Here is an 18,739-nt window from a genome sequence, read left to right on the forward strand (position 1 = left end):
TTTTAGCAATCTGTCTGGATTATTCTTGTGCACTTTAAAGTTTGAGAAACACTGAATTAAGACATTTTGACTTGAGGAAATAAAAACTAACCAGTGGAGCAGAGTCCAAAAACAGAGCTACACATACATGGTTCATCTGACTTATGTCAAAGTTGGCACTGCAGTTCAGTGGGGAAGGGGTAGGCTTTTCGATAAGTGGTACTGGATGATTTATATTTATATGGAAACAGTCTATCTTAACCCCTATATCATACTAAATATACAAAAATCAATTCCAGATTGAATATGTAGAAGTGAAAAGCAGAACGGTAAAGTTTTTAAGAGGAAACTATAGGAGAATATCTTTGCGACTTTAGTACAGTCAAAAACAATAATAAAGCTCTAACCATAAAACAAAAATGATAAACTAGATTATTATTAATATTAATCACTTTTTAAAAATTAAAAGATGCCATTAATGTTTGTAAGGCACCTAGACCAATGCCTTGTCAACACAAGTATGTGTTGTGTAAGTATTTGTCAAATAAGAATAGTAATCTATCACCCTCCTCCAACAAAAAGACAGAGGGCTTGTGTCCAAAAAATAAGACTATTTAACAGATTATCAAGAAAAATTTTGACAACCCAGTAGAAAACAACAGGCAAAGGACTTCAGTAGGAACTTACAAGAGAGGACTAAAATGGTCATTAGCATATTAAAAAGCGCTCAACTTTATTAATCATTAGAGAAATGTGAATTTGTTACAGATAAACAGGTTAACCATATGGAATACTACTAAATATTAACCAGAATGGCTAAAATACAAAAAAACAGATAGTGTTGAGTGTTGCAAGGTTGTGAAGGAACAAGGATTCTAATATTTCTAATAAGAGTGTAAAGTAGAAAACCTGTCAGAAGATTGGAGTATTCATGAAAGCTCAATACTCTGACCTAGCAGTTTTACTCATAAGTATTAATGCATGTCTGACAGAATACGTGTTGAGCTGAAGAATCTGTTTTAGAATGTTCATGAAGGCGCATTCTGATAGCACGTTAGAATATTCATTGGCCATCTGGTAGTTCCCAGATTGGAGACTACCTAAACGCCTGTTAGCAGTGTAATGGTTAATAGATCGTATATTGCCGTGAAATATTATTCAGCAGTGAAATGAACATTCTGCAGCTGTACAGAGCGTTAAAGCATATATCTCCTTTTTAATTTTCTTTTTGTGTATCCCATACTCTGATTCTTACCTTGTGAGCAGTGTTTTGTTTAAGACATATTAAACAAAGCCTATCTGCAATTACCTCCTTTAGAAAGACTTTCCCAAGTCAGACATCTCCCAGCCAAACAAATGTAAGATAAATGCATTCTTCAGTGATAGCGTTATCCAGGCAGTTCTTTCTTTAAAGCTTTTCAAATGTCTGTTTTTCAGATTGCATTTTACTTTCAGTGTTTAGTGAGAATGTTTTGCTTGACCCTCACATTAAAGTCTCAGGCAAACTCTTGTTCTCATGCCAGCACAGAAAACAGTCTGAGTTGGTAGTTTTCCTGAGGCAGATATCCCTGCACCCCCCACCCCCGCTTTGGTGTGCAAATCTTTTAAAGCTGGGATTTAACTGACAACCCTACCTCCTGCACTGGTCTGCCCCTTGATGTTATTAGTAAAGTGACCGTGTGGCCGGGAGCTGGGAGTTTTCCTCGACCTTCTTAGGGTCCTAGGCTAGATCTAAAAATTAAACTGACAAAGATTAACAGGAAAAAAGCACTCACATTTACTTAATATAGGTTTTCTGTGACATAAGGGCCTTCATAAGATTATAAAGACCTGAAGAAACAGTTCAATTTGAGTACTTTATGCCTAGTGGCTCAGATAGTAAAGAATCTGCCTGCAGTGTGGGACACCTGGGTTTGATCCCTGGGTCGGGAAGATCCCCTGGAGGGGGACATGGCAACACATTCTAGTATTCTGGCCTGGAGAATCCCCATGGACAGAGGAGCCTGGCGGGCTACAGTCCATGCGGTCGCAGATAGTTGGACATGACTGAGCGACAAGCACCTGCTGGGTTTGATGAAGTGTGGGCAGTCATGGAGGAACGTGATAGGGCAGAGGTAAGGGCTATAAACTGGGGGAGACTTAGGAAGGTTTGTTGGGATTCTCAGCATACCTTTGTCTTCAGTGATAAGGATGTTCCTTTCCTCTGGTTATGAGGGGGTGGGCACCTCTTACAAGAGTTTTATCACCTACTTCAGAGGTGAAGGTCAGAGTGATCTTCCTGCTTCTACTGTTTCCTCAGGGTCCTTCAGCTGAAAATACTCAGTATGCCTGGGTGCCCTGTTTTGGGAGTAGCCAATGGTTAGGGCCATCACCTGTGCCCACTCCGGATGGTGCCTTTCTTCTGAGGGTGAGAGAAAGCTCTGTAGGAGAAGAAATCCTGGTGGTAGGGGGGATGTGTTTTTCAGCAGGTACTCTCAGAGGCTTGTTAAGCATCACCTATTCATGCTTATCATTGATAATCTTCACAAGTTTGTGAGAGATGGGAATTACTGTTCCTATTTTAGAGAGATGAAAATTGAGATCCTGAGAGGTGAGGTGACTTCCCAGCTAATCACCTCCCTGGGATTCTGATCAAGCTCTGGCTGACTTGAGGTGATCTGCCCTGTTTTACAGAGTCTTTTCCTGTCGTGAGGTTACAGAGACAGTCCCTTTAATAAAATGAAGAGAAAAAAGGCCACCCACTGTAGGTAGGAGAATCACTATGCAAATTTATTTAATGAAAAAAGTTTCATTCTTTGTTTTGAACTTATATTAATAGAAGAATAAGATTACCTAATAGTCATTACATTAGAATGTAAATTATCTGAGGGCAGGGACCTTGTTTGTCTTGCTCACTGCTTTGTCCCTGGGGCCTTGTGCACATTGCCTTGTGCAGAGTAAGTGCTCAAGTGAATTAATGAATGAACACACTTCCGTAAGAATGAATTCTTCTGATTCTCTTTCTTCCTTATTTGTATATTCTTTGTTTACTCCTTCTACTCTACTGTATTCTACTCCCTTTTTTTTTTTTTTTTTTAAAACGCAAGAAGGAAGTTTATTGCTAGCTCGAGCTAGGGCCCCCGCTGTGTCCTCTACTCCCTTTAATATAGCAGTTTCATCAAAGTTGTCTTTTTTTTTTTCTCACTGAATGCTCTACGTACATTGCTCTACCAGCGCTTCCTGGGTACTGTCATCCACTTCCTTGGAAAAAGGGTTGAGAAAACAATACAGACATGGTCTGCGACCAAAAAAAGGTGACATCTTGCTATTTGCGACAACATGGATGGATCTAGAGGGTGTTATAAGTCAGACAAGAAGGACTACTTGACCTCACTTATATGGTGGCCCTAAAAAACAAAGCGCAAACCGTACAAAGACTCATAGATTCAGAGAAGAAATAGGTGACTGCCAGAAAGTGAGGTGGGGTGAGCAAGATAGGTAAAGGAGATTAACAGTTACATAACTCCAGCTATATAATAAATAAGTCATGGGGATATAATATCTTTGTATGGGGAAAGATGGTTACTGGACTTATTGGGGTGATCCCTTTATAATGTATGTAAATGTCAAATCATCATGTAGTACTCATGAAACTGAAAAAATATTGTATCAACTGTATTTCAGTTACGAAGTGAAAATAGTTGCAGCTTATGCCAAAAATAAAAAGGTGTTGTTTTGGGGGATCAAGAGACCCCCAAAGTATTAGAATCAGCTTTTGCTACTAATGAAGGTGTGACATTGAGCACATAACCTAATTCATTGTTCTCTTTTCAGTTATAAGAAAGTAGGCCTAGATTTGGAGTTGAAAATTCCAGTACCCATAGGGACCAGGCAAATAATATAAATGATGAAAGTGAGCTGGCCATTCATGGTACAGTAAAGAGTTGGAGAGACTATGATAGCGTTTATACTTCATTGGAGGACTTCTTGCTAACTTTTAATGAGAATTTGGAGTTATTAGTGCCTTTAACCAAAAAACAAAGAGTTGTGTTGCTTCCCTGGTGGCTCAGTAAGGAATCTGCCTGCCAATGCAGGAGACAGGAGTTCATTTCCTACATCAGAAAGATCTCCTGGAGAAGGAAATGGCAGCCTACTCCAGTATTCTTGCCTGGAGAGTCCCATGGATAGAGGAGCCTGGCAGGCTACACTCCATGGGATCTCAAAAGAGTTGGACACTATTAGCAACTAAACAACACTTGTATTAGCTTAGCCTCGTAATTCTTCAATTTGACTATATCTTAGAATTATTTGGAGGGTGTTTTAAAAAACACTGATGCTCAGATCCTTCTCTCAGAGGTCTGATTTACCTTTTAAAATACCAAAAGCTTCTTCTAATGCACAGCTAGGTTTTGAATGATCCTTTGGACTCTAGTTAACTAGGATTTTTTAATATCTGATTTTATAAATAAGTAAATAAGGATGTAGTCAACTATCAGACAAGTACGCCTTTTGCCTTTCTTTGAAGCAACCTCACTGTAAGTTACTGTTGAGGAATGATCGCTCAGGGTCACTGTTGGTTTCCGTGTCATCGGCAAAGAGCTTAAATTGTATTCATTATACTGAGCAGTCCCTACTGTATCAGAATACATTTTCTCCCTGTCCTTGTGCACCCAGAACTCACTCATCCTCACCCCCTGCATTTGTGGACAGATTCAGTGGTTTCTACTGCACCCTCTGAATTGATGGTGGTCACAGCTTTCTCTGGGTCTAGGTTTCAGTGTGTGCATATTCATGATTTTCTTATGAGCCAGTCTTTCTTAAGATGTCCCTCTAGGATAACATTTAACTAAAATTAGAGACTCTCTCCCCTAACCAGGACTAGAAGCATTCTCAAAATTGTTAGGATGGTTTCCTTAAACTTTGATGTGCCTTTGCATCAGGGGATTAGGGTGTTTTTTAAGTGAAAAGGTACTAGATTTCTAATTATTTGTTTTCCTTGGTGAGTTTGGATAATTTTTAAAAATTTATTTCTAATTTGAGAAGTATGGTCTTTAATATTTGTATAACTCATGAGATAAAAAAGATGTATTAATTAATGATATGATTTATTCCATTTACTGTTTTGATTATCTGGAAATAATTCTGATTCATTCCTTAAGGAATTTATTCAGTTGAACAGGTCAGCTCAGTTAAGTAATTATTCTGCTCAAATGAACACATTCTTTTCCAAAAACATTTGAAAGCGCACGTCATCTTTTATTTTTCGCTGAGATGATTTTCAAGTCGTCACTCAACTGTATCCTGATATATTAATTTTGTTATATTCAGAGTGGATTATCCAGTTTATCCATTTCTTTTGTGGTCTTTTTTTTTTTCCCCTCCCCATCAGTGTTTACTTTCACAACCCAAGTTCTGGGCCATTCAGACATCAGCTTTGATCCTCCGAACAAAACTTGAGAGAGGAAGCACACGCCGAGTGGAACGGGCAATGAGGCAGACACAGGTAAGAATTATGTTGCAATTCTTGTTAGTTTTCCAACTCTTTATTGTTATCAGTAACCATGCATGTTTGTTATGACTATAAACTAATGAGATGGCTTTCATTTTACTCAAACACGTTTTATTGTTTGGGAGTGTTGTTCTAGAATCTGCTTGTGTACTGAGCTCTGTGACTCTGGTGTTAACCTCCCTAAGGAAAGCTGTTCCTCTGCTCACACTTCTGACGCCAAGTGTGTGGGTGTTTCCACACCAAGTGTGTCTTCACTTCCCTGTGGACGTCAGTTGGGTGTCCTACAGTTTAATTCAATTCTGACACTATGTGGCATTAGTACAAACCCCATACAGGAAGGGCTCAGTCCCATAAGACTGCCTCCCTTTTCTGATTCTGATTTCAAGTCTGTACTTCTGACTGAATGGCTGTGAACTAGGAGTTTTCATGACCTCCTTTTCAGCTCAGGTTTGATCATTTGCTAGAATGGCTCACAAAACTTAGGGAGACACTTATTTGCTATTACTGATTTATTATAAAGGATATTATAAAGGATATAAATGAGCAGCTAAATGAAGAGGTTTTTGGGGCTAGGTCTGGAAGGGTCCTGAGCAGAGGAGCTTCTGTCTTTGTGGAGTTTAGGGTGCCTCGCCCTCCCAGAACCTGGGTGCGTTTACTACCCTGGAATCTCTGTCTATTCATTCTATTAATTTTGAGAGTCTGATATTGAAACTCCAACTAAATGTGGGTTGCTCTTCCCTTTTCCAGGGGGCCTTTCTGACCCGAGGATTGAAGCTGGGTCTCCTGCATTAGCAGGAAGATTCTTTGCAGTCTGAGCCACCAGGGAAGCCCACTTTAGGTAGTGGTGGTTTAGTCGCTGAGTCGTGTCCGACTCTTGTGACTCCATGAACTGTAGCCCGCCAGGATCCTCTGTCCATGGGATTCTCCAGGCAAGAATACTGGAGTGGGTTGCTGTTTTCTTCTCCTTTCCTTATGATGAGAGCACATCTTTTCCTTCTTTGCTTTAGTATGGTAAAAGCAATATATTATACATATAATCCAAATATGAGGCAAATTAATTGAAACCTCGTACATTCAAAGTGAAAGAGAAAGTGTTAGTTTCTCAGTCATGTCTAGTTCTTTGCAACTCCATGGATCCCCACCAGACTTCTCTGTCCATGGGATTCTCCAGGCAGAAACACTGGAGTGGGTAGCCTTTCCCTTCTCCAAGGGAGTCTTCCTGACTCAGGCATCAAACCCGGGTCTCCGGCATTGCAGATAGATTCTTTACCATCTGAACCACCAGGGAAGCCCTACATACATACATCTAACTTTTGTTCAAACCAAAAAAAAAACTTGTGTAAACCAGATGTCATCCTTGTCTAATAATATTTTAATAATATCTTTGTCTAATAATATTAGATAAACTCAGCTCAGTTGTTGAGGATTAATGTTAGGTTACTTTATGTTCATTATTAAAATAGCTTTGCTGATGAATTTTAATTACCCAGTTATCTCTTAAACCAATTAATTTAAATTTAAATCTGCCCCTATCTAGGTGGTTGTGCCTCTGAAGATGACTGCATAGCAGGAATCTTTTCCTTCACCCTTGAATTTCTGGGAATTTGAGATTGTAGCAGTTTTCTGTCACTGGAGACCATTCATGCTGCAATTTGACTTTCTTAATGGTAGAAGATAATTGAGATTTCACAACTTCTGAATGAGTATTTTTAGAATGTCTGTTCTTGATACTGTATTTTAGCATTTACTAAATTATATTTTATTTGAAAATCTTTCCATCTTCACAGCTAGGATGTGAGCTTCTTGAGGGATCCGATTCTGTGTTTTACTTATTTTGTATACTCAGAATAGGCACTTGGTGGATGTTTGTTGAATGCCAAATGTTGTATTTGTTTATACCCTGCTTTTTACCAACAGAGTATATAAAGTACTTATCTCTCTGTCATCGTTCAGCTTCTTCCTCATCCCACTATGCCACTAAACCATGTATGAGCCCCCAAAAAAAAAAAAAAATCCATTTTTAATTACCTACTCATCAGCAGGAATAATTAAGAATTAGCTGAGTTGAAGGTTATATTCTCCTCTGGCACTTCAGCAGTCTGAGAGTTGTAGAGCCTGGCCTTTCTAGTATCATTGCAGTCCAGATCTTCAGCCCTGTGCCAAAGCTAACAGGAGCAGAGCAGTTGTTGTGATCACACTGAGGGTAAGGTCGTGGTCTTGGCGGGTAGTAATTCACAGTTTGGTTGGTTGTGTTTTTTTAAGGGAAAAAGAGATAAAGGAGTGTCAGTTTTTTCTTATAGGGTTTCCTAAAAAATGATAAACTGCAACTACCCTCTGAAGTGATTAGAAGTGATAAGAGACTGGAGTCCATGCATTAACTACTCTATTAACTGGAAATAATGTTCACTAGTCTGTGGGAACTTGAGTAGAGTTGTATCCTCTGTATTACAAGCTGGTCATTTGTTCTACATTCCAGTCTCCACTCCCATGTTTTAGTGTCAGAACGTGCTTGTACTGTATTATGTTTTCACATATCTTCTTCATGAAAGTACATCCACATGTGTTATGCTTGGCAGGCTCAGTATTGACCTTGATATGTGACTGTGTGGATGGAAAATACATGGCTGCTATTATGGAGCCACTGTACTGAGGATGGGACGTGGGGTGGGGATGTGATCTAGTAGTTCAGGCTAACCTTGATCATGTTTGGTTTGCCCAGTGAGAGGGTGTGGCTTCAAAATTGGAGAAATTGTGTTCAATCTTTATACTTATTTTGAATATCCTTTTCCTAAATGCATGGTGCTTATAGAGAACAGATTGAAGCTCAGAGCTTTTCAAGACTCTTTATACTTCTACTTTAGTACAATTTAAGAACAGGTCTCGGTAAGGAAACTTATGGGACAAAAACCCAATTCAAACTCACTATGAGAAGAGGTATTTGTTGGCTTTTATAGCTGGGGAGTCTAGAGGTATTCTCGTCCCAGAGATAGTTGGATTCAGGGCTCAAACAGATCATCAGGTTTTTCTTTCTTTTCCCATTTCTCTGCTTTTCTGCCTGCTTCAATATCAGAATGTCTGTTGTCAGAAAAACACCAGATTTTGTTGTCTGTAGCCCTCACAGTCTAAGAGGAAGAGAGATCATGTACTGTGGCCAAGGCTGAGCCCCTAACCTGCGCTTCACTTTCCTCACCTGGAGGATGGAGAGAGCTGTCATTCAGGTGCCAAGGGGTTAAATGACTGCATTTAATGCTTGAAATAGTACCTGGCACAGAGAAAACCCTCAGTGAACGTTGACTGTTACTATTATCCTCACTTTATTTATTTTTAAAATTTCTTTATTTTAGTTGGAGACTAATTTCTTTACAATATTATAGTGGTTTTGCCATACATTGATATGAATTAGCCATGTATTCCCCATCCTTAATCCCCGTCCCACCTCCCTCCCCTTTCCATCCCTCTGGGTAATCCCAGTGCACCAGCCCTGAGCACCCTGTCTCATGCGTCAAATCTAGACTGGCTATCTGTTTCATATATGTACTATCCTCACTTTAAAGAGGGTAAGTCTAGGTACGAGAAAATAAAGCTGCCCGGTCCTTCATAGCTCACTGAAAGCAATCATTATTACCTGGAAGATCTAAAAACATTGGAATAATGACAATGCTTCATGTTTAATGTGCTGTGTCCTGCCGTTGAGCTTTTCAGAAATCTGAGATAAGAAATGTTGTCTTCCATTCTAGCTCTATACTTCACCTGCGTAATAACCACACGTAACATTTGAAAGTTATTAAAAAACAAGTAGAACTTGCTCCTGTGACTGTGGCTGTGCTTTAATTTTATTGGAATCATTGTATTTACTACTCTTTGTTCAGAACTGTGTATAGTTACTGCCATTTACTGATCACTCAGATGCCAGGTGCTAGATAATCCTAGGAAGTAGGTGCTATTTATATTTTTCTTGATGAAGATGGTAAAGCACAGAAAATTTAAGTGACTTATGCAAGATCTAATAACTGGACTGGAATTCAAACCAGGTCTGCCTTGGGTTTCAAAGTCCATGCTTTGATTGACCATGTTGCACCCATCTGTGAAAGACTTGGCATCATCTGGAGGAAGGGGGTTGAACCAGCTTAGACAGGAAGAAGTGAACAGAGGCTTTTGTGAGCAAGGCTTGGTGGCAGAACTCAGCATCTCAGGGCCTACAATTTAGGTGAGAGGAGGGGAATGTGGAATGCCCATAATATCAGGATGTGGTCTGTGTGGGAAAAGAATGTGCATGTGGGTGAGTGAAACAGGCTTCTGCTAAGGCCAGGAGAGGGTGCTGCCCAGAGAAAGGCTGGTGGGCCGAACCAGGATGTGAGTTTCATAATAACTAGGTTAATAAAAAATAGGTGACGGTTGGCTCATAGAGAAGTGAGGTAAAACAAGGGAGAAGCGATAAAATATTGTTGATAGTAAAAAAATTTTTTTAAATCTAAAAAGTTACAGTTCAATGAAAACTCAAGAGTAGCAGAGGAACGGACTAGAGGGGTGAATAATGTACACCCCTGGTGTAAAGGCACTAAATGCTCACTTCAGTCAGATTCCAGCTGGGGCACTCAGGGTTCTTGGACAGAATCAGATTGTGTTGGTTGAACTGACACATTGGTTTCCCCCAGGACAGCGCCCTGTGTACATCGTAAGAGCCTTGTGCAACATTTCCCAAACTTGCCCAAACATATGAACCACTTGCAAGGTGCTTGTTAAAATATAGCTCTTTAGCCCAGCCCACAGAAATTGAAGGTCCTGTGAGGGTGGTGATTATGGTTGCCTTCGGAAGGGCCTGCTCCTGGCTGAGACCGGCTGTGAATCTTTAGTAGCTCCAGATGTTTTCCTGTTCATACCCAGGTCCATACTGAACAGAGAGTAAAGGGGCATTTATTAAGGCCTGGAGGCCAGCGCTGTGATTTAACAGGGAACTGAGTCCCGGAAGGAACCTTAGCGGTGTGTGTTACTGAGGGCCGCAGCCAGATGGAGCTCGCTGTGGAGCAGGCGCTCTGCATCTGCCTGAGATCGCTCAGGAAAGTAGGTGTAATTGTTACTAGATTTGACTGCTTTAACTTACTTAGAAAGGATGATACTAGGAATTTAAAACATTCACTTAGGTTTTCTTGGTTTTTGTTTTTTGTTTTTGCCATGCAACTTGCAAAATCTTAGTTCCCAGAACAGGGATTGAACCCAGGCCCTCAGCAGTGAAAGCCTGGAGTCCTAACCACTGAACCACCAGGGAATTCCTACACTTAGGTTTTAATAATAAATATTCTTTGCACTCTTGCCCTACTTTCAGACTATAAGTAGACTGACTTTTCTCACTGAACTTTTAAGATAAAATAGTGAAGGAGAACTTCCCAGAAGGCCTCCCGGAAAAGTTTTGGGAGAAAGTTGGAAGTGGGCAGGGCCTTGGAAAGGCATGCGAGATGGTGCATCTCCCAGTTCTCAGCGGGTGATTGTGGAGCCCTTGAGGCTCCGTAAGACCTTTCAGAGAACCCACAGGTCACAACTGTCTTCACAGCAGCATTGTTGCTGTGTAGTTGCTAAGTCATGTCTGACTCTTGTGACCCCATGGCCTGTAGCCCACCAAGCTCCTCTGTCCATGGGATTCTCCAGGCAAGAATACTGGAGTAGATTGTCATTTCCTTCTCCAGGGGATTTTGCTGACACAGGAATCAAACCCATGTCTCCTGCTTGGCAAACAGATTCTTTTCCACCGGACCACCTGGGAAGCCCCTTCGCAACAATACTGAGATACTGTTTTACCTTGTCACTGTGTTGATACTGAATCAGCAGAAGCAATGGAGGGTCAAACTGTTGGCCCCTTCTCCAGAATCATGGTCGGGACTCCACACTGTGCTGACAGTCAGCCTGTGCTTCATAGCCATGCATTTGTAACTTTACCAAAAAAAAGACAGTTTTGTTTATGATTGTCTTTGATAAAGCAGTCAATATTATTTTATTAAATCTTTATCCTTAATAGTTTGCTTTTAAATATTTTATGTGGTGAACTGGGAGGTACTTATAAAACACTTGTGCTGTGTGAAGTGTAGTGGCTATTCCAAGAAAACCTGAGCGAACTGCTTTTCCTGTTGTTGTTCAGTCACTAAGTCCTGTCCGACTCTGCAACCCCATGAACTGCAGAACACCGGGCTTTCCCTGTCCTTTACTGTCTCCCGGAGTTTGCTCAAACTCATGTGCATTGAGTCGGTGATGCCATCCAATCATCTCATCCTCTGTCTTCCAATTCTCCTCCCACCTTCAATCATTTCCCAGTATCACAGTCTTTTCCAATGAGTCTGCTCTTTGCATCAGGTGGCCAGAGTATTGGAGCTTTAGCTTCAGCATCAGTCCTTTCAGTGAAGAGTCAGGGTTGATTTCCTTTAGGATTGACTGGTTTGATCTCCTTGCTCTCCAGGGGACTCTCAAGAGTCTTCTCCAGCACCACAGTCCGAAAGCATCAATTCTTCAGTGCTTAGCCTTGTGGTCCCACTCTCACATCTGTACATAACTCCTTGAAAAACCATAGCTTTGGCCCGGGGCCGCCCCGCCCCGCCCCGCCCCGACCCCGCGGGCTGGGGTGCTCTAGGAGCCGCGCGGAGACCCTCTGCACCCGTGCGAACACGGCGCTGCAAGCGGTGCGGAGCGTGCGGGCCGCGGTCGGCAGCCTGCGGGCCGTCTCGGCACCCAGCGCACCCTGCTCACCGCGGCCCTGGGGACTGCGGGCGGGCGCCGTCCGGACACTGCGCACCGGCCCTGCTCTGCTGTCGGTGCGGAAATGCACAGAAAAACACGAATGGGTAACAACAGAAAACGGTGTTGGAACAGTGGGAATCAGCAATTTTGCACCGGAAACTTTGGGAGATGTTGTTTACTGTAGTCTGCCTGAAGTTGGGACAAAGTTGAATAAACAAGAGGAGTTTGGTGCTTTGGAAAGTGTGAAAGCTGCTAGTGAACTCTGTTCCCCTCTATCAGGAGAAGTAACGGAAATTAATAAAGCTCTAGCAGAAAATCCAGGACTTGTCAACAAGTCTTGTTATGAAGATGGTTGGCTGATCAAGATGACATCAGTAACCCTTCAGAACTAGATGAACTAATGAGTGAAGAAGCATATGAAAAATACATAAAATCTATTGAGGAATGAAAATGGAACCCCTAAATAAACTATTTTGAAACAACTTAATCTAGTATAGTTGTCTTAAATTAGTGGTGGATAGATATTTAAAAAGCAACTTTTAGCAAAAGAAACTACTTGTAACAATGTTTCCTGAAGAAAATACCCCTTAACTTTCTAATGCCTTCAGATAAACACTATCTTTTCCACAGCATCCTCTGATTTTTAGGCTAGGCTCCAGTTATACTATTCAGAAATCCTGAAATTATCTCTGATAAAACTAATTACAAAAATTATGTAATTCAAGGATAACATGGTTATCTTATATCTTATATGACATTGTAACTTGCTTACAGCTATCCTTGGATTTGGGTCAAAATGATCTTCCCACTAGAAATAACTGGCAGTGGAGAAAAGTTTGTTAGTTGTATAGTGTCCAGTGAAGAATATTACTGTCTTAACTTTGCAATATACTGTGTTTGCTGGTGCTATTTTTATACAGTGAAGCAACAGCCTTGCAGGAGAATAAACAATTTAATAATAAAATAAAAAGAAAGAAAAACCATAGCTTTGACTATATGGACCTTTGTCAGAAAAGTAATGTCTCTGCTTTTGAATATGCTGTCTAGGTTTATCATAGCTTTTCTTCCAACAAGCAAGCATCTTTTAATTTTATGGCTGCAGTCACTGTCCGAAGTGATTTTGGAGTCCAAGAAACTCAAATCTGTCACTATTTCCATTGTTTCCCTATCTATTTGCCATGAAGTGTTGGGACTGGATGCTGTGATATTCAGTTTTTGAATATTGAGTTTTAAGCCAGCTTTTTCACTCTCCTCTTTCACTTCAAGAGGCTCTTTAGTTCCTCTTAGCTTTCTGCCATAAGGGTGGTATCATCTGCATATCTGAGGTTATTGATATTTCTCCAGGTGATATTGATTCCAGCTTGTGCTTCATCCAGCTTGGCATTTTGCATGATGTACTCTGCATATGAGTTAAATAAGCAGGGTGACGGTATGAAGCTTTTCCCATGGAGCACTGTTTTTACTTTGAAGAACCACTGACAGCCTATGGGTATTCAAACTTGGCTATTATGGCTGAAATTTTCTCAAAAATCAATGAAGTGAGCTTATCACCTGTATTTGTTACCAGTAATAATATTTTGAGCTTGAAGAAAAAAAATGAAACTTTTGGAAGTCTTGTATCTTCAGTTATAAACCTGACAACTTCCCATTGCTTTAATTACTGGGATGGGAGTTTTTATATGAGCTTGCTGATAATATTAGTGCATGTAATTTTTAATATTATATGAAATATGTGGACATTTTCAGATTTTCACATTTTTCCAAAATGACCAATTCATGATGTGAAAAATCAAACATGGGTAAGAGACCCAGTAAAAGTTCAAGACACAGCCATGAGTGGGTTTGTTTTATGATTTTTTTTATTTAGACCAGTGGATTTACTATAACAGAGTATTTAATGTAACAGGAAAACTTTCATTGATAGGGTTTCAAATTCCACATTGCAGATAACTCTAAGAAGCTAACCACATGTTGAATTTTGATGTAGCATCAAAGAATAATATGCAAAATTAACTTAAAAAGCTATGAAAATACTTCTTCCTTTTCCAACTATCAATCTGTGTGAGGTCAAATTTTCTTCATAAATTTCAACCAAAACATCATATTGTAACAGATTGACTACAGAAGCAGGTATGAGAATCCAGCTGTCACCTATTAGGCCAGGCATTGAATAGAGTTGCAAAAGTGTAAGTCATTGCCAATTGTTTTTTCTTTTCTTTTTGACTACACCAGTTGGGTTGCAGGATGTAAGTTCCCTAACCACTGGACTACCAGGAGAGTCCCCAGATTTTGCAAAACTTTTCACGATTTTGTTTTTTGGGGAGAAAATAGTTATTTTTCATAAAACATATTATGTAAGTTAATGTAATGGAGTCATTATTTTATTTTAGAATGAGCTTAATATTTAAATTTAACTCAGTTTTAATTTCTAATAAAGATAAATATTGATACATTATAGCCCACAAAAACAAAAGCTCTTTATAGTCCCTCAGTAATTTATAAGAGTTCAAAGAGGTCCTGACACTGAAAAGATTAACTGCTAAGGTGTGACTAAGGGGAATTCTCCAAGAGCCTTTTCTGCATTTCCTTGAAGACTTCCTCTTTATGTTCATCTCTTTAGTCTGGAATCATAAAAAAGATCTAGGCTCTCCTACCCCCATTAGTAGACCCAGTTCCTACCAGCCGACACAAGAAAGTCTTTGGGACGGGAAGCAGAAATCTTGGTCAGATCTCCAGATCTCCTGACCCTGACTCCCTTTTTTTGGGATTAGGTGGGGGAAAACTCTGTTAGAGTTTTCAGTATTCTCCAGTGAGAAACAGCGTTTTATTTTCACAGATCTGACCATTTCCATTTAAGTTAGGAGATTATGGTTTTGATGAAGCTGTCAGTATAGTGTTTGGAATCAGACAGGCTCTGATTCATAGCTTTAAACTTTGGGCTCAGGGGCTTCCCTGGTGGTCCATAGGCTAAAACTCAACGCTTCCAATGCAGGGAGCACGGGTTCAGTCTCTGGTCAGGGAAACTAAGATCCTGTATGCTGTGCTGCGCGGCCAAAAAACTGAAACAAAACAACAGCCAAAAAGAAAAAAAATAAACTTTGGGCAAGCCATTTTTTAAATTTCTCTGTGCTACAGTTCCCTATGCATGAAGTAAAACTGGGTTAACAATAGGTTTGATGATGATGATGATACTTAGTAGATATGTTAATAGGTTTTGATTCTCATTCTCCTTGTTCCTGTTGGAAGTTTTCTTAGGCTTGTAAGTTTGAGGTAGCAGTTAACTTGACCACAACTGTTTGTGAATCACAATTGAACGACTGCAGGCTCCTGTCAGAAAGAACTGTTCAACCCAACTGTTGGATATATTTGATTAAGTACAGATTTTTATAATAAATCTCATCCTCCTAGACATATGCATGCATATACAGATTGCACAAAAAAGCAAGGTGATTTGGCATATGATCAATCATACCTTTTAGATTATCAGCTAATTTTGACTTGGCTCTTCAGAAAGCTGATAAGCACTTAGATATCATGCAAGCAAGAAAGAATAGCCTTCAGTGAAAGTGTAGGTCCTTAGGCACTAGCTGTGTCTTTTGAAGATATGTGTACCATACTTTTAGATATGAGCACATAAATAAAATCTAAATCATACCAGACCTTGTTCTGAATAGTCCTCAAAATTGTCCTTAATCAGTCTCCATGTGCTAATTTTAAAATGCAGTCTTGATTTTCTCTAGTTTTTTTGGAGGGAAGTTCTTCCTCTGGTGGAAATTGAGAGGGCCCATCATTGTTTTGTGGGGATTTATTCTTTTATTCCCCATTCCCTAGTGGTGTTCTCTGATCTCTGGTACTGGTTTCTGGAAGACTCAAGAGTTGTTATTATCTGGGGTCAGAGAAACTATGCACAGGCACATTGTCTCAACACTGAAAGTATAAATGCTTTGAGGTGGAGTTTGCGGAGAAAAAGACATTAAAAGGGAGTCTTAAAACTTGAAAACAGTTTCATGTGACAGTTTATGCATCATGAATGAAGTTGCTGTTGTCCCAGCAGTTGAACCTAGATTTTCTGTCACCTGATTCTCTTATTGCGCCCCCACCCCCCCACCAACCTCTCAGTCTAGTCTGAGCTAGACTCCTCCTTACTCTTTTCTCATCATATTTCTTGATTATCCACATCTCTCTGTCACCCTCCTTGTGTAGAGTCTGCTTGCTTTCAACTCTTAATGATTGGTTTAGGGTATATTTGTGTCTTTCTTTCGCTCTCCATTTCTGATGTTACTATCTTTCCTTAAAAACCAACTTCTCATGCCTATTTTAACTTATGACAAAGTGTCCATGACTTTCAGTGTGAAATACATGAAATTTAGAACCTGGAGAGAGAAAATGGCAAGTGAAAGGGAGGACACTGCTTTAGAGGTCATTTACCTCAGTTTCTGGGAATGTGTGAAAGCTTGCAAGGTACCCATTTGTCTCTGAGCTCCTTGTTTCTGTTCACATTCACACACACACATTAACGGTAGAAACTCAGGCTTCCCGTTTAGCCCCAGTCTTCTGGTATTTAGCGTCTTGCCTTTGTCTTTCGGACTACTTGGGTATGGTTTGTCCCCGGGGAATAAACCTGATACTTGTGTTGGCTGATGGTACCTGAGGCTGACAACCTTCTCAAATGCTGGAAATTCAGTAAAATACTCTTCTTAAAATGTTTTAAATTTTTGGCTGTGCTGGGTCTTCGTTGCTGTGCAGGCTTTTCTCTGGTCGCAGCAAACCGGGGCTGCTCTCATCGTGGTGCCTGGGCTTGCTATTGCAGTGGCTTCTCTCGTGGAGCACAGGCTCCAGAGCACACGGGCTTCAGTCATTGCGGCACGCAGCCTCAGCAGTTGTGGTTCCTGCGCTCCGGAGCACAGGCTCGATAGTTGTGACCCTTGGGCTTTGTTGCTCTGTGGCTTGTGGGATCATCTTGTGTGAAGGATGGAACCTGTGTGTCCTGCATTGGCAGGTGAATTCTTCACCACTGAGCCACCAAGGAAGGCCCAAAGTACTCTTGATAAAGGCATATGCTCAGAGTGTCTGAAGTGCAAAAGATCATTTAGAAAATCATGTAGTAGATGAGTGCCTTTGTACTTAAATGATTTGACTTGTGGGTAGACCTAGAACAGAATTCAGGCCAGTTCACTTATCTCCACTTTTTCCTGTAAAGGACTCCAGTCCATTTGACTATAATGGAATTATTTCAGAATGAGTCACTGTAAATAATCTTGCTCTGAAAAACCTAGACATGAACTGTGACTAAGTCCCTGTATTTGTAGTGAGTTAGTAAATAAGAGAGTACTTTGAATTCAGTAGAGGAAATAGACAGCTTAATGTTCTTGGCTGTGTTGGTGGTTGTCATATTTAAGGTAGGAAGAACTATATTCTATGCAGGAGTGAAAATAAGTTAGAATTCTGTTTTTAATCTTTATCATACACATGGTCTATTTGAATTCTTACAAAATGTGGCTGTACTTGTTCAGGAGCTTGTTTGTGATATCAAATTCAAATAAATGTTGGTTCTCTACTCTCTCCAGTGGTCTTTGCTATTTTGTAGAGTATCTGAGGGGAGCAGGTGCACTGTGAGGTCAATTAAAAGTGTCCAAGAGTATCTGAAATACATAATGTGCATGCTAAGTCACTACAGTTGTGTCTGACTCTTTTGTGACCCCATGGTCTGTAGCCTGCCAGTCTTCTCAGTTCATGGGATTTCCCAGGCAAGAATACTGGAGTGGGTTGCTAGTAAATCTGTTTATTAATAAATTGGAAAGTATTTACTGAGCACTGCTCAGTATGTTTTAGCTAGATTGCCACAAACACATGAGTTTCGTTTGAAAATCAAATGTTTTAGATGTAACTAAGACTTCATAAAATAAGTGTTGGGATGTTACTTTTGGCATTTAATCATTAAGTTGTTGTTGTTCAGTTGCTCAGTTATGTGTGACACTCTGTGACCCCATGGACTGCAGCACACCAGGCTTCCTGTCCTGTCCCATCTCCCATTTTTGAGCACTTGCTCAAAGCTCATGTCCATTGAATCGGTGATGCCATCCAACCATCTTGTCCTCTGTGCTTATTAAATAAGCATTATTTATTTTTTCTTTCCAAAGGAAGAAAAAGAATTTGATAAAAAGGAAAATTTGCCCCCCTTAATGAAGTAATTCAGTGAGTCTTTTATTTATGTATTGTAACCATATGTACTCAGCCAGAAGTTTTTCTTCTTTTTCGTCCAACTAAATAGCTTTGGGCAGAAGTATGCAACCTTTTTGCTATTAAGTTTCTCTGAAGTAAGGCCAGAAAACTTTAAAAATATTTTGACCAAGATGGTTTTAGGAGTCTGGTTATGACTCAATTTGTTCTGACTGATTTGATTGAATAGCATCTTGGGTTGTCAAAGAAGTGATGTAATGAGTGTTTTCTCATTCGGCAGGATCTTCTTAGGCTAACAAATGTATCTTCCACCTCATATAATATAGAGAACTTCCTATTTTCCCCAGCTGAGGAGCAGTTCCCCTGCTC

The 18,739-nt window shown here is 40.1% G+C and overlaps 1 protein-coding gene and 1 pseudogene across 2 annotated transcripts in view; both read left to right on the forward strand.

Annotated features, from left to right (window-relative positions):
* The window catches only part of TTC27 (tetratricopeptide repeat domain 27), a 162,487-nt gene that overhangs the window by 59,770 nt on the left and 83,978 nt on the right, over positions 1-18,739 (forward strand). For both annotated transcript variants that reach the window (XM_070476658.1, XM_020880848.2), the window contains exon 10: positions 5,348-5,461. In XM_070476658.1, the coding sequence (XP_070332759.1) occupies positions 5,348-5,461 (114 nt within the window). The remainder of the gene's footprint in view (positions 1-5,347; positions 5,462-18,739) is intronic.
* On the forward strand, positions 10,002-12,677 carry LOC139031483 (glycine cleavage system H protein, mitochondrial pseudogene; annotated as a pseudogene).

Source organism: Odocoileus virginianus, chromosome 2, assembly GCF_023699985.2.
Source record: "Odocoileus virginianus isolate 20LAN1187 ecotype Illinois chromosome 2, Ovbor_1.2, whole genome shotgun sequence".
Taxonomy (NCBI): Eukaryota; Metazoa; Chordata; class Mammalia; order Artiodactyla; family Cervidae; genus Odocoileus; species Odocoileus virginianus.